Source organism: Falco cherrug, chromosome 8 (assembly GCF_023634085.1).
Source record: "Falco cherrug isolate bFalChe1 chromosome 8, bFalChe1.pri, whole genome shotgun sequence".
In the NCBI taxonomy this organism is placed as follows: domain Eukaryota; kingdom Metazoa; phylum Chordata; class Aves; order Falconiformes; family Falconidae; genus Falco; species Falco cherrug.
Window position 1 is genome coordinate 18827835 of NC_073704.1, and position 13724 is coordinate 18841558.

The following is a 13724-nucleotide window of genomic DNA, read 5'->3' on the forward strand; positions in this document are numbered from 1 at the left end:
CAGTAGCAATGGCTGTAAAGGTTCATCCTGATATTTGTATAGCTCATACTGCAGCAAAATCCTGACCCATCTTGTTAATGAAAGTAAGAATAATTGTTCACAGTTTGACTGTAGGCACTGGTTAGGCAAGTCTTCTCAAATTCTAAAGATGTTATCTGGAAAATTAAGGAGCTGCAATTGAACTCGGTTTCTGGACAAGTGTGGTAAATACTGAGGAGGTTTATTAATTCATCAAAGCTCCTTGTGAGAGGATCTAAATCCTTCTCTGGAGGCCGGCATAGAAAGAATTAACTTTCTCCTTCTTCCTGTAGAAATGATCACAACTGCCTGCGTGGAGGGAAGAGGCAGCTGTAATGAATTATTTATCTGTAGCACACTGTAAGAGGGATGTGCTGTGATTAATTGTAGAGCTGGGCAGGAAATGGTTTCTTTGTCCCAAAAGATTTTTGAGATTAAAAATGTGTTGCTATTCCACACTGGGATAAAACCAAAACCCCTTTAAAAGATCTCAGAAGGAGAGAAAGAGCAAGACCCACCTACAAAAGACCCTCATCAGTTGTATGTATAGGACTCTTTTGCAACATGAAAGCCCAACAGAAAATTCTAACATCTAAGAAGAAAGTGGTAGAGAATTCACGGAATCCATATCCTTGGGCAGTGCTCTAGGGAGGAGACCAACAAGCTGGAGCAGGGACATGAACTTTGTTGATCTCTCATGAGTGCTGTCTCTTCTGAGCTGGGATGGGGCTTAGCTCTTGGCTTTTCACGATGTCCATCTCACTTCAGCAGAAGAGCCATTGACTTGTTCTGCTTGATTACTTAGTCCTCAGAGAAGCAATGCGTTGTTTATACTGACTTTTCTGTTTTTACAGCTAAACACTGGAGAGCTGAATGACCTTTTATAAACTTTCTGCCTCCAAATGGGAAACCTTTTTTGAAAAGCTTACATAGAAGTAACTTTCTATTTTCTGAATCATTTCCCCCACGTCTCATAAATAAGAAGCTTTTCTCTAGGTTTTTTTGTCAACACTTCCAGGTTAAACATATAGCCTGACCGTACAAGAGCGCCCTGCTATATTTTTAAGGGAGACTGAGAACTGATTCACTAGATACAACATAGCAGAAACTTCAGAATTTGAATCTACTCCATCTAAAATCATTGCCTTGTTCCATAAAAGGAACAAGAGGAGTTTTGCCATTATCTTCATTACAGCTGTAGAAGTTCATACTTGACATAGTTTCTCCCCAGGGTACAACTGTGGTAAGGAGAAAAATTATGCTAACTGAAATAACTTGAACGTATATAGATTAAAAACATACTGTCTTTTTAGTAGTGGGTATGAGTTGGTGAGGCTGGGTACCTCCTGAGATTTGTAAGGAGATGTGGCAGATCTGATTGATCCTTTTCCTGGCACCAGTAGAAGGATGTGAGAAAAGCACCAGGTGTCTCCTTTGGTCTTGTTTGGGACCAAGCAGCCAGAAATAAAAAATAGTGCAGCAATGATTTCAGGACATTTTGCAAAGAATATGCACTTTGAAGCCTTTTGAACACTGAGACATGGAATAGGAATGCCTGATTGAGAAATATTTTGAGCCACATCAGCCAGATTCAGTTACCATGAGTGTACAGAGAGCACAGGCTAGCTAAATTCCAACCTAGTCCAGCTAGCAGCCATGTGTAAGCATGACATCCCCAATCCATTACCTCCTCTCAGTTCCCTGAAGGCTGGAAAAAGTTACAAGAGTAATGTTGTTAGGATCTGAAGCCTTCTTAGTCAGATGTTCAGAATTAAATGTGTTTAGTAAAATGAATGCCTGGGCTTGCCAATGTATCTCAACTCTGGTACAGAACACTTACACTGATGGGTCAGATGGCCAGTCAGTCTCAACTATCAGCATCATCAAATGCAGGCAGGACCAATGCAGAACAAGCCCTAAGACTGACAAACCCAGCACATGTGAGCAGTTGGTGGCACTGCTTGTACGTCATACAGCCACCAGTGAGGCTTAGGCTAGCCTGCAGCTGATGAAGGCTTTAGGAAACAAATTGCAGGCTGGCAGTGACAGCAGATCCGGTTGTCCCTCTCTAGATGTGACCACTGCCAACAACATCCAGACATGCCATCAGCTTTTTATTAAATACAATGGATTTTAAACATAGGAAAAAAATCTTCAGAAGAACAAGCCAGAGCCATGTTCTTCCAGTTCTTGAAAGTATGGCCATCTGCCTCTGGGGTGAGTGAGCTCTGTTGCAGGCCTTAGATCACAGGTGACAGACAAAACAAGCATCATAGATGACACTGACAACATGCAGACAGGTTGTAATGCTTTTTTCTTTTTTTTGTTTCCACACACTCTCCTACCCCCTGCCCCCCCCTCCCTTTATTATTAGCCCCAGAGTTTTGATAGTCCTTTTCTCCTGTGATTCTTGCTGCAACAATTCACACCTGTGAAGTCCCAAATCAGATTACCAAATCTATTTGATTTGGTACCACCTTGAAAATCAACCAGAAGCACCAGGTGATCCATTTCTTAAGTGAGACCTGACATTAAGGGTGTTCAACAGTCCTGTCCCATTTTTTTGTCTGCCTGGTCACATTAGAATGAAAGTCACAGTGCTGGTTATAATTACAAAATTTTAGAAAATCTTGGACCTATTGTAAGACATCATCCTATTGCATGCACTGTGTTTTGGGGTCTAGTCTCTCCAGCATGAGAAGATGGGGTTTATAATCCATTGGTGTCACGTACCTACCACGCTTTCACTCAGCTAAATTTCTAAAGGGAAGGATAGAAGGTTTTGTTGATAGGCTTTTAACAGTGTTTGATAATTATAATTGCATTTCATACACTGGGATGTTGAAGAAAATGTCACTCCACATAAATGGTATAATTTATAAATCCATATATGTGTGAGGTTTACAAATAATTATTCCAATAGCTATGCTTAGCATAGGGATCTGTTAGTAGAGATTGCCAGGATTAGAAACTGTTTCCATTATCTGAACAGTAACTGGGCAAAATCTGATCTGAGTAGTCATTAAAAAATTTAGTGAGATTTTTATCTATTTTCAAATACCACTCTAAACTTTATTGTGTCTAATCTAGCTTACTTGTTAAAGGAACATAAAAAGGGGCATTAGGAATGTAGATTTAGTGTAGCACAACCGTTAAGATGAAGAGTAATGGCTGAGAAGCCTTAGCTCTCAGATTCTTCTGGTATACTAATATAACCAAAATCATATTACAGGGGTGTGGGTGTTTTTCATAGGCTGTATGGGCAGAAGGAATGGTTTCTTTTGCCCAGCAGAAGCAGCTCTCCTGATCCACTAAATTCACACACTGAACACACATGGGTGTAATTTTATGCAGACCCACAGCAGCATGGATTGATGCATTGCAAAGGTCATTGTTCTCTGTGTAAGGGCACAAGCACCCAGGTTAGGTATGTCCCCCATGCTGGTGGATGTAGGGGTCTCACTCCAGGGCCAGGGCCATGGGCCAGACTGCTTGAGTTAGACCTGTTAAACATTTTCATAAGGCGTGATGCACCATCCTGGTTAAAAAATGCCTCGGTTTTCAGAATAAACTGAAAATTCTTGTGGTTTATTATTTGTAACACTATGCTTTCTGATGAAGTGTAGTAAAAAAATCTATTTTCCAGGTGGTGGGAAGTCTGATAGGCTGGTAGAGAAGGAACTGACTGTATTTGTTCATGTATTTGTTTGTTTACTTAAACTGCTGGTTTTCAATCTGCTAATCACCAGGGGCTGTTGCCTTTAGGGGAAACAAAAACACAAGAAAACCAAAATTGTTTATGAAAAGCTTTTTTGTGGGCCAGTGGTCTGATAATAAAGGGAGCCTTGTCCTGCTTACAAATAGTTCTTAAGGACTGTTATCTCTATCTGAGATTTTAGCACTCTATGCAAGCATAAGTTTTAGCCAAGGAAGATTCACATGTTGCACAGCTGAGGGTTACTTTATTCACTTGGCTGGTGCTCAAGAACAGCAAATGATTTCTGGATAAAACTAAAATACAGTAAGACACTGGCTCTGGGTAGTATCTTTTCCTATATATTGCCCAGAATTATTTGGGTGGCATTTTTGAGATATGGCTGGGGAGGGAGGTGAATAACAGACATTGTTACAATAGGGAATGGAATGATTTGTCATTTGGTTCACCTTTCTTTCTTTCAACAGAGTGCCTTTCTCTGGCCAAAGACTCCTCTAGTTCACAGACATTAGGAAAAGCCATAAAGAATGATGGTTGAGATTAAGTGAGCCACATATACATATAGCTATATGTAACCACATATTGCCAATAGAAAAAGAATGCGTTTCCCATAAACTTCAGTCACCTCTTAACGTTAAACTGGTAACAACCATGTCTTATTTGGGGTTTCTCTCCATACATCTTTCTCCTTGGTCGTCAGGGATTTGCAAGTGTTCTCGGGATTTCCTTGGAATTTAGGCTAACAGCGTGGCGCAGGACAAATCATAAGTATGATTTATTAGCTGCTAGAGACAAGTGCTTGGAACTACAAGGAGGTCTTTCCATTTTGTAATTTTGCCTGCAAAGATTTTTCTTAAAAGAGGTAATAGTCTGTTTTTCTCTACTAATAATCTATACTGCTTTATGCATAAGCCACCATTCCAGGTTTTACCAATAAATAGAGGAAATGGCACACTTTTAAGAGGAGATTAAAACGTGGTGATTGGGTTGCATATTTTTGTTTTCTGGCCTACTGCTGTGCTCTTTCATGCTTAAAATAAACCTGTATATGCAGCTCATACCATAAACCAGAGTCGTTGGTTTGACCCTTGGCAAAGCATTCCCTGTACTGTATTTGCAAGCAATAACATACTCATTCAGTTCCGCATGGGAAGCCAGATACCCAAGCAAGCCTGGGTTCTTGCCTAAGCTTGGTTTTCAAAGAGGTGTGATTTTCTGTTATCACGTACCTATCCAAAGGATATGAAATCTCTACATTCACATATACCACTTAGGAACAGTAATTTTACAACTTTCTTCTCCTTAGAAGCCTTCCAAATCAATTTTTTGTTCTGTTTCAGGCAAAATGGGAACACATTAAAAAAGTTATTTTTTTCACATCTCTTTGTAGCCTGTGGCCCTTTGAGCAATAGTCAGTAGGCAAACACTAATATGTGACTGAAATAGAATGGTCTTTCTGCGGTTTCTAATGATGTTTGAGGGAAAATAAGGCCAGGAAATAGTATTTTCATAATTTGTGATAAATTATATGGTGGTGGTTATCTACTGAGGTAAGTCTGGAATATTTTGTTCTGATTGCAGGGAGAACTGCAGCTTGTGCTCTTACCTCTATCTGCCTAACCTAAAACCTGATTCCAGCTGCTAGGCATCAAATTGAACATGTGTGAGATACAACTCTTGGGATTAATGTGAAATGAGTGAATCTTAGACCTTATCTATCATTTATTTGTCTCATGTGTGCACCCATGTATATCACAGGCATTTTTATTTAATTATTCAGGAATTAGCACATGACTTGCATTAGCTCCTTCCTCAGGGTATCTTGCTGACAGAATGGTGCAAAGGAGCAATATCTAATCCTCATACAGCTAACACTCTTCGTGAAGAAGAAAGATCCTATTAAACTGGCCCTGTCATGTGAGCAGAAATTACACTTAGTACTAAGTACTGGTTCTTAAAACAGAATATAGTTGTGTTCATAGTAGCAAATTGATTCAGACTGCCATAAAAGAGTTGTAAGGTTTCATCTTAATTTGCAAGTAAATCTCTCTATATTCAGGCTGTGTCATTTTGATGGATACAGAACTGTGCACTGCTACAAGGCCGGCACATGTATTTATTTATACAGGAAAATATACAGCATGAAAACATTCATTATAAAAGACTTAGTGTGTTTTAATGGCCTGATCCAGCACCGCTGAAATCAATGAGAATCTTTCTTTCCATGTTGGTAGCACAGGAGCATGCCAGCAGTGTGGAAAACATTCCTCTGACCTGAAGTGCCTAGCACAAATGTCAAAATCATTAGGAAAATAAAAGCCTGCCAAACCAGCAACCCCATAGACATGTGACAAATATGGAGGCAACTGAAAACACAGCTGTTTTCTAAAGTTCACATGTGAACCATATGCTCTTAGAAAGATGGGTTATTCTGGCTACATGTCTATGCTTATTTGTTGTTTAAAAAAACCAAGGAGTACTAACAGGAGACTTGGTAAAAACTTAGTTTAAAAACAGTGAAAAGGGTTGGATAGTAGTTGACTTGCGTGTAATATTCAGCTTGCAAAACAGATTTGATTTACTTGAATTTTCATTAATTCTACCAGATTTTGCTTCATTCTACTTTAAATAGCATCTTCTCCAAAACAAATGGCAGAAATATTATTTCCTACTTTGCAATGAATGATCACCCTGCAGTATGCCTGTTTGGTGTCATTACTTTAATAAAGAACTGCAAACCCCATAATCTGGATGCAACTAGTTTCACACGAGTACTTCTATCCTGAGAATTTTTCAGTGATAACCCATGAAGTGAACCAGCCAGTGGGATATGAACCATAACACCATATACAGAACAAAAATGTCTCTGTGTGCATGCACAACCATGAGCCTCTAGCTTTATTGTACTTTCCAGGTACAGTCAGGATATGATGCATAACCAAACACTTCTGTCTTGGGAGGTCCCCCCCTCAGATGCTCACTGTGGGGGCACCCATCTCCTTGTCGAGGAGGCCTCCTGCCCTAGCTCAGCCGTAAGCCTGCTGCCGCAGCATCATTCCAATGTACCTGTCCAGCTTTTGGGAGCATACTGTTTCCCAGGGCTCCCACTAACCTCTGCTGAAGCTGCCATCAGCAGTGGCTTCCCAGTCCCTCGGCTGAAGAGAAATCTTCATAAAAAAGCCTGTAAGCAGAAGGGTGCCTTGGGGAATGGAAGGTACTATAGAGAATAAGTATCCCTTATGTCGTGGACTTGCTGATTTGAAAGTTCCACCTTCATCTGCTCTCTCTGTTCCTTTTGCCCAGGAAGCATTCAACAAAGACCAACAAATGTTGGTGTCTGGGGCTGGCTTCCAAACAGCAGCAGTCACAGATCCTCTGAGATCCATCTCCCCTGGTGCTACAATGTGTTCTGCACCTTAAAGTCCAACACCCAGGAGAAATCCAGAGCAGAGACTTGTCCAAAGTAGTTTTGTGCCACAGATAAATAAAATCACATTCCCATAAATCCAGATGTCATTCCTTTCTGCATTGGTGTTATGCTTTCCCAGTCACAGGTAGGAAAAGTCTAAACTTGGCTCCTTTGTCCACTTTGATACTGAATTTTATCTCTGGGAAAGACAAAATTGTGAGAAGTGAGGATCACTGGTGAATTTTGCGCTTGCATGGAGGAATCAGTCATCATCACTCTTTTTGAACAAGTACGCCAAGTAAAAGATCCAGGAATCCTCTTGGTCTTTCACTGGCAGAGGTCTGTGGTCAAACCCAGGCATCTTTCTGCACTTTAACAGGTCTTTGAGGTTTTTCTTGTGGTAAGATTTGTTGCAAACTGATTTAATATGGTGCATTTCTTTAACCATAAGATACAATCAAGCCTGCGAAAGCTGGATGATCTCAGAGCCTGGCCCTGGATGCTCGTAAGAGGCTTTATGTTGTCTTGTCCTTGCCCAGGCACACAAGAGGTGCTGGGAGCCAGCAGATGCCCGGTCATGGGCAGCCCCTTCAAGGAAAATCCCAGCACCCCTGCAGTTTGAATGGGAAGAGGTGTTCCTCCTATGACTTTATTTCTTTTAAAACTTTCCCTCACAGTTACTGAACAGATTTTGGACTAAATCAGCCACATCAGCAAAGGAATGGGAACGAATGAGGAATAAATACAAGCATAAACAGCCTCTTTTTTTGCAGCATTTTTTGAAGGATAGGACAGAACACAAGGGCACTTTTTTCAAAAGGGGATCTTGGACTCATACTGGTGGCAGTGGCCATCCCTGCCCCTTCCCGTAAGAAGTCTTCCCTGCTCTCCTTTGCTCTGCCTTCTCGGGGTTTCTCCCTCTCTTCTGTGTGAACTCTGCCTGAGCCTGCGGATCTCTTTTTAAATGCAATACGAAGAAGAGGTCGGGAGCTTGGGGCAGCCCCCCCTCCCCCATAAAGAGAGGGAGCGGCAGCCCCCGTTAGCTCCCAGCTGCGCCCACCCGCTGCCTCCTCGGCCCGGCTCGAAACTCAGCAGCAGCGTTCGGGGCTGGCACCGTTCCCTGAATCCTCATAAATAAAACTGTAAATAAGTTGCAACAGAAAAAACAGCGGAGCTGCATCGCCGCACTCCCGCCTGAAAGGCCACCTCGGGTGCCCCGCCGGCCGCAACTTCCCGCCCGGCCCCGCAGACCCCCGGGGGGGCGGCGGGGCTTCACGCGGGGCCGCCCGGGGCACCCGTGGGCGCGGCGGCGGGGGCGGCCAGCGCCTCCCGCTCCCGCTTCTTCTGCTTCATGCGGCGGTTCTGGAACCAGACCTTCACCTGGGCGTCGCGGAGGCGCAGCGAGCGGGCCACCTCGAGGCGGCGGGCCCGCGACAGGTACCGGCTGAAGTGAAACTCCTTCTCCAGCTCCGTGAGCTGCCGGGTGCTGAAGCTGGTGCGTGCAGGGCAGGCGGGAGGTTCCCCCCCGCACGGCGCCGCGCAGCCTGCAACGCCGAAAAACACCGTGCTTCAGCGGGGACAGGGGAAGGGAGCGAGGCGGGGGTCGGGGCCGGGGCAAGGAGGAGGGCAGAGGGGAGCCGGGATGGGAGCAGCCCCCGCCCGCGCCCCGCCGCCCCACTCACTTCTCCCGGGCGGGCTCCGCTTCGCTCGCATCCACTCGAAGGTGCGGGGCGCCGCCGGGGCCGCCGCGGGGGCCGGGGAGCCGAGCGCGGGGGCGGCCCCGGGGCAGGGCGAGAGGCGCCGCGGCCCCCCACCGCCCGCGCCGGGGCAGGGGCGGCCGGGCTCCGCCGGCGGCGGCGGGCGGCCGCTCCCGGGGAAAATGGACGTGGCGTAGCCCGGCGGCCCCGCTCCGCGGGACGGCCGGTAGCCGCAGCTCGGCGCCGCGGCGGGGGCAGACGGGCACCCCACCGCCCCGGCGCAGGCAGGCGGCGGGGAGGGCGCGGCGCTGGCCACGGTGCCCAGCGCCGGGAAGGCGCGGCCCCCCCGCCGGGTGCAGGGGGGCTGCGGGGCCCCGCGGCACAGCGCCGGCGGGCAGGCGAGGGGGAAGTACCCCAGGTCCATGGCCCGCGGGGCAGCGCCCCTCCCCGCACCTGCCCCGCGCCCCGCCGGGGCAATACTGCCCTGATATAGGGCCGGGAGCGGGGCGGCACGTTCCGCCCCGCGGCCAATGGGAGCCCGGCGGGGGGAGCCTTCATCGGGGGTCCCGGGCGCCGCGGGCTCCCCTGCCCACGCCCGGCTGCCCAGGCCCGGCGGGGGGCTGCGGGCGGGCAGCCCCCCGAGCCCTTCGGGGCCTCCCCGCGACGGGCCGCTCGCTCTGCACTCGCCGGAGCCGCCGGGCACTTCGGAGCCGCTAGCCGGGAGTTTGGAGGGTGGGTGAGCCGGCGCTTTCCCGCTACCGGGGCTCCCGTCCCAGGCCACCTCTGCCCCCTCCCCTTGCTCTGCTACTGGCCAGGCCCCCGCAGGCTCCCACGGGAGCCCCCGCAGCCCGAGGGAGCAGCCGGAGCAGTAGCGGGCTGCGCAGGCACCCCCAGGCTGTCCGCACCCTTGGTGAGGGGGGGACTGCTGCACCTCGCGGCACTTAATGGTCTCGTTCCATCAGATAAGTGCTCTGCAGCCTCTCAAAAGTGAATCCCCAGGCTCACCCCGTTAATGGGCTTTCATTTTTCCCTTGGCGATTCAGCATTGTTTACTGAGGGTTTGCAGCCGGCAGAGAGTGCACCAAGTTGCACTGCCCAGCCAAACCCTCCAGCTCTCTCTCTTGGCTTTCATCCCCCCAGAACGGCAGAGAACAGGAACAGGCACGGAGGTTATGAAGCCTGGACTCTGAAAGTGATCATCTTTCCCTAAATGGCTCCAAGTGACGCTTGACCATCCAGTCTGAGCTATACATATGTTTGATTTGGATAATGATGGGTTTCATCCAAGTCATCAACTGATAACCATGTGTCAAAGCAGTTCAGAACAGCAAAAGGGTGTGCTGAGCAAGCATGCTTGGGCTTTGGTGCCTGGGGACTGGACAGACAAGGAACATGAAGAAAGGCTACATCATGCTGCTTTGAATTAGATGTGTAACTATCTAAGTGTTTAGGAGGTAGATGTGGACTCAGCTGGGAAATGCAAGGATGGTACCTTATAAAAAATCATTTTCTTTCTAAATAAAAGCATGAAATTGAAATGCCTTCGCCCGTCATCTACTGCCTTACACTCAATAGCCCAAAGAGCTCTATAAGCTCTTGGCCAAGTGCTGCTCGCTGCCACAAATTTTGCAAGGACCAGACATGGTGCAACCACCCAAGGGCAGCCAGGTTCCCCAGAGAAGGAAAAATTCTGGGTCTTTTGTTGATTTCAGAGGTCTGACTCATGGCAGAGAAGGGACGTGGGGAGACGCAGTCAGACCATTTCACGGACTCAGCCTCAACTCTTTCCCATGGAGACTTGTGCTCTGCAGCTCAGCCCCAGCTGGCCCACCATTATGCCCAGACAATGCTTCCAAGCAGGCCTGGTGGCGTTTTTTCCTGCAGAGGACACATCCCTGGTACAGGCAGATGCAAGCCCACATGGACACAGGAGCACTTCCCTGTATATGCATCTAACCAACGACACAGTCTTCTATCAGCCCCGCTTTCTCCCCAGCTCATCCAGCCCATCCGCTATAAAGCAACTATTACAGAGCAAAAGCTGGCTATACAGATTACTGCTTTAATGTGCTTGTAACTCAGAGTCTACAGGCAGAGCAGCCGCTGTAAGCTCAGAGACCTGAAGTTAGCTGTTCTCCGGACACAGACTTGTTTACTGTTCTGAGCTGTGTTGCCCTACTGCAGTAATAATGGGTGATCACCTACATTTTCATTTGCAGAGGATGCAGGTATAAATTAGAACAGTTTTAATCAAATACACCTTGTCAGGAAACCTGCATTTTGAGGAAGCAGTTGAATTCTGGATGATACAAATTTGCTCAGCATACCCATGGCAATCAGCAGTTTAGAAAATACCATCGTCTGACAAAACAGAAGCCTAGGAACACCAGGCTTTCTCTTTAGCAGAGACAGGCTGTCCATGCAGGAGAGCATCTGTGCTCTTCAGTCTTCCCTGCTGTAAAAAACTCCTGCCTGCAGCGAAGCAGACAGCACTGGCTCTGGAGAAGGGCTGCTGCTTTACTTGAGTCTTCTGTTTGCAACTGGTTTAATTACACCTAAAGCTGTGTTTTAAACACTAAAAGAGCTGTCCATGTTCACACCAGCATAAGATCTTTCCATTCACCCAGCTGGATTCTATTACCAAGTTTCTTGTTTGTTACCTGTTTGTTTTTGCAGGACTGTTTAAGGATGAGGAAATTGGAAATCAGTGGCTAAACACAGGCAAAGAATCTCTTGCTGCTCTGGCTTTTGAGGGGGATGCAATTTTCTATGCTCCTGAATTTCACAGTGTTCAGACATAAATAGCTAACTGCCAGTGATACAAAACTGAGTGACTGCAGCTGGTTTTTTGCAAGAAGTCTAATGGAAAGAGTCCCTGGGTGTCAAAAGGAGGAAGAAAAACAGTGGGTTAAAAAGAAGAGTGGGGGGAACATAATGCTGTCAAAGGCAATTTGAGAATGGCTGGGAGCTTTATGGACATCTGTGCAAGCAGTGCAGTGATGGCATGAGCCCGGGGAGCTGCTGGGGCAGAAACCTCTGTGAGAACAATGGACCAAACCAACTCCTGTGCCACCACACTTCTGGAAACACGTGGGCCACTGAAAAACCTTTGACAGCCACTGTGAAATTAAGACATGATGTAGGAACAAGCCCAGCTAAAAAACCCTGAGCCCTGTTGGGTGCAGACACTAACCAGCAGTGCCCTGGGGAGGCTGCTTGCACAGTGTGTGTGTTGAAAGCAGTGGCAGCCCTGAGCCAGAGACCTCTTGATGTTGGACCGTGTTGCCTTTCTTCTCTGGAGCAAGCCTCCACCCTCTGTGCTTGTCACAATACTAACACATAGGAGATTCAACAGATCCCTCCCCAGCCCTCAGGAAAATGACATGGAAGGCCTGGTTCAAGCATGACCTTGTCCTTGCCCCTCTGCTGCTATGACACTGCCAGCTAGGGAGAGCTGGTTCTCAGCAATACGTAGGAATGGATGTACATCCATGGCATGAAGATAGCCAGTGTGTGGGTGAGCATCCCAAAGAGAGGTAAGCAAACACCGAGGATTTAAGCGGTGGCCCTGTTAACCCAGGCAAACTATCAAAAGCCCCTGGGAGGAAGGCTATGAGAAAAGAAGAAGCTCTGGGGAGTTTATTTTGTAAAGTGGATAAAACCAGGGATGTACAGAGACCCCAGGGCAAAGAAGAGGAATCATCCTGCCACTCTGGGGGAGCCAGGCTCAGTTCCAGCACAAGCACAGCCCTTGCAGGCAGGCAGGGCACTTCGTGCTCTCCTGAGGAAGGTGTGTTTCCCTTTGCCCTCAATATTTCCCTGCCACAAGTTCCACTGTCCTGGTTGTCCCTGGGGTAGTTTCAGCAGGCCTGGGACAGGGACCTCTGCTCTCCCAGTACATGTGATTAACTACAAAGATCCTCTGCACAAACACAGAGAAGAGGAAAGTCCCTCCCTCTTTCTGTAAGGATTTGCCCAGAAGAGCAATTCCACATAGGCCTCTGCGCCACGTAATGCCCTGTTCAGTGGCTGAGAAGTTAGTAGGAAGGAAAAATTATGCATATTGATAACCCAGAGGTATCGAGGTAAGCCACACTGCTGTGCATAAAACAGAGGTGTCAAAGCACCAGCAGCCAAGATTTCTGCTTTGCCTAGCCCTTCTTGCTTCCAGAGATCCTAAAAGGTAGCCCAGGTTCCTTGGAGGGAAGATCGAGGTTATGCACCTCACTCAGCATAGGGTTGTCTACCCTCTCTTAAACCTTATGCTGTTGCAAGAAAAACTGCACATCAGCAAATAAAGAAAAAAATAACCCAAGTGTTCAAATTATACATTCGGGATCACTTTTACCCACAAGACCTCATCCTGCCTAGTACAGATCCATGCTAATTTTGTTCAGCTTTATGCTTACAGTCATTGCAGCTAAGCCTTTCTGGGGTTCATCTCAGAGCAGTTCAGGGAGCTTCAGGACCCTGGGCTCTGAAGTTGGAGACAAAGGCCTACCTCTGCTCCTGAGCAGCATCTGCAGAGTCCTGGGGATGTGCAGGCATGGACACCTCACTGTGTTCCCTTTTGCACCTCAGCCTCCGTGACAAAGGGGCTTGATCCCAACCTGCCATGTTACTCCATGGCTTTTGGGTTCTGCCTCTGCTGGCCAGGGTTTCTGGTCAAGTCCCAGCTGGCTCAGGCCCTAGCAGAAGTAGGAGGAACCGCTGTCCAGTGAAAAGTGCTCATCATGTGATTGATGACCCTTAATAGGGCCAGCCCTCTCCCTCCCCCACCAGCCCCACTCCTAGCAAGGACCACGTTGTACCCACTGCCGCTGCTCACGTGAGAACGGAGAGCCATTGCCTGTTCAGGCATAAACCTGCTGCTTAGTCCCCGGAA

At 47.5% G+C, this 13724-nt stretch overlaps 2 protein-coding genes across 3 annotated transcripts in view; both read right to left on the minus strand.

Moving 5' to 3' along the window:
• The window catches only part of MTX2 (metaxin 2), a 76343-nt gene that overhangs the window by 41296 nt on the left and 21323 nt on the right, over positions 1–13724 (minus strand). The gene's annotated exons all lie outside the window — the stretch shown is intronic.
• Positions 6557–9570, minus strand: HOXD1 (homeobox D1). The gene is made up of 2 exons (XM_055718280.1): positions 8825–9570; positions 6557–8686 (listed from the first exon to the last, which is right to left on the minus strand). Exons 1-2 carry the CDS (start codon positions 9261–9263, stop codon positions 8415–8417), a joined length of 711 nt encoding a protein of 236 aa, XP_055574255.1. The 5' UTR covers positions 9264–9570; the 3' UTR covers positions 6557–8414.

Bases quoted from the DNA above. Each gene is read 5' to 3' on its own strand.
- HOXD1 (XM_055718280.1), bottom strand. From the start codon at position 9,263: ATGGACCTGGGGTACTTCCCCCTCGCCTGCCCGCCGGCGCTGTGCCGC. The intron at 8,687-8,824 runs GTGAGTGGGGCG...TCGGCGTTGCAG, and splicing joins GCGGAGCCCGCCCGGGAGAA to GCTGCGCGGCGCCGTGCGGG.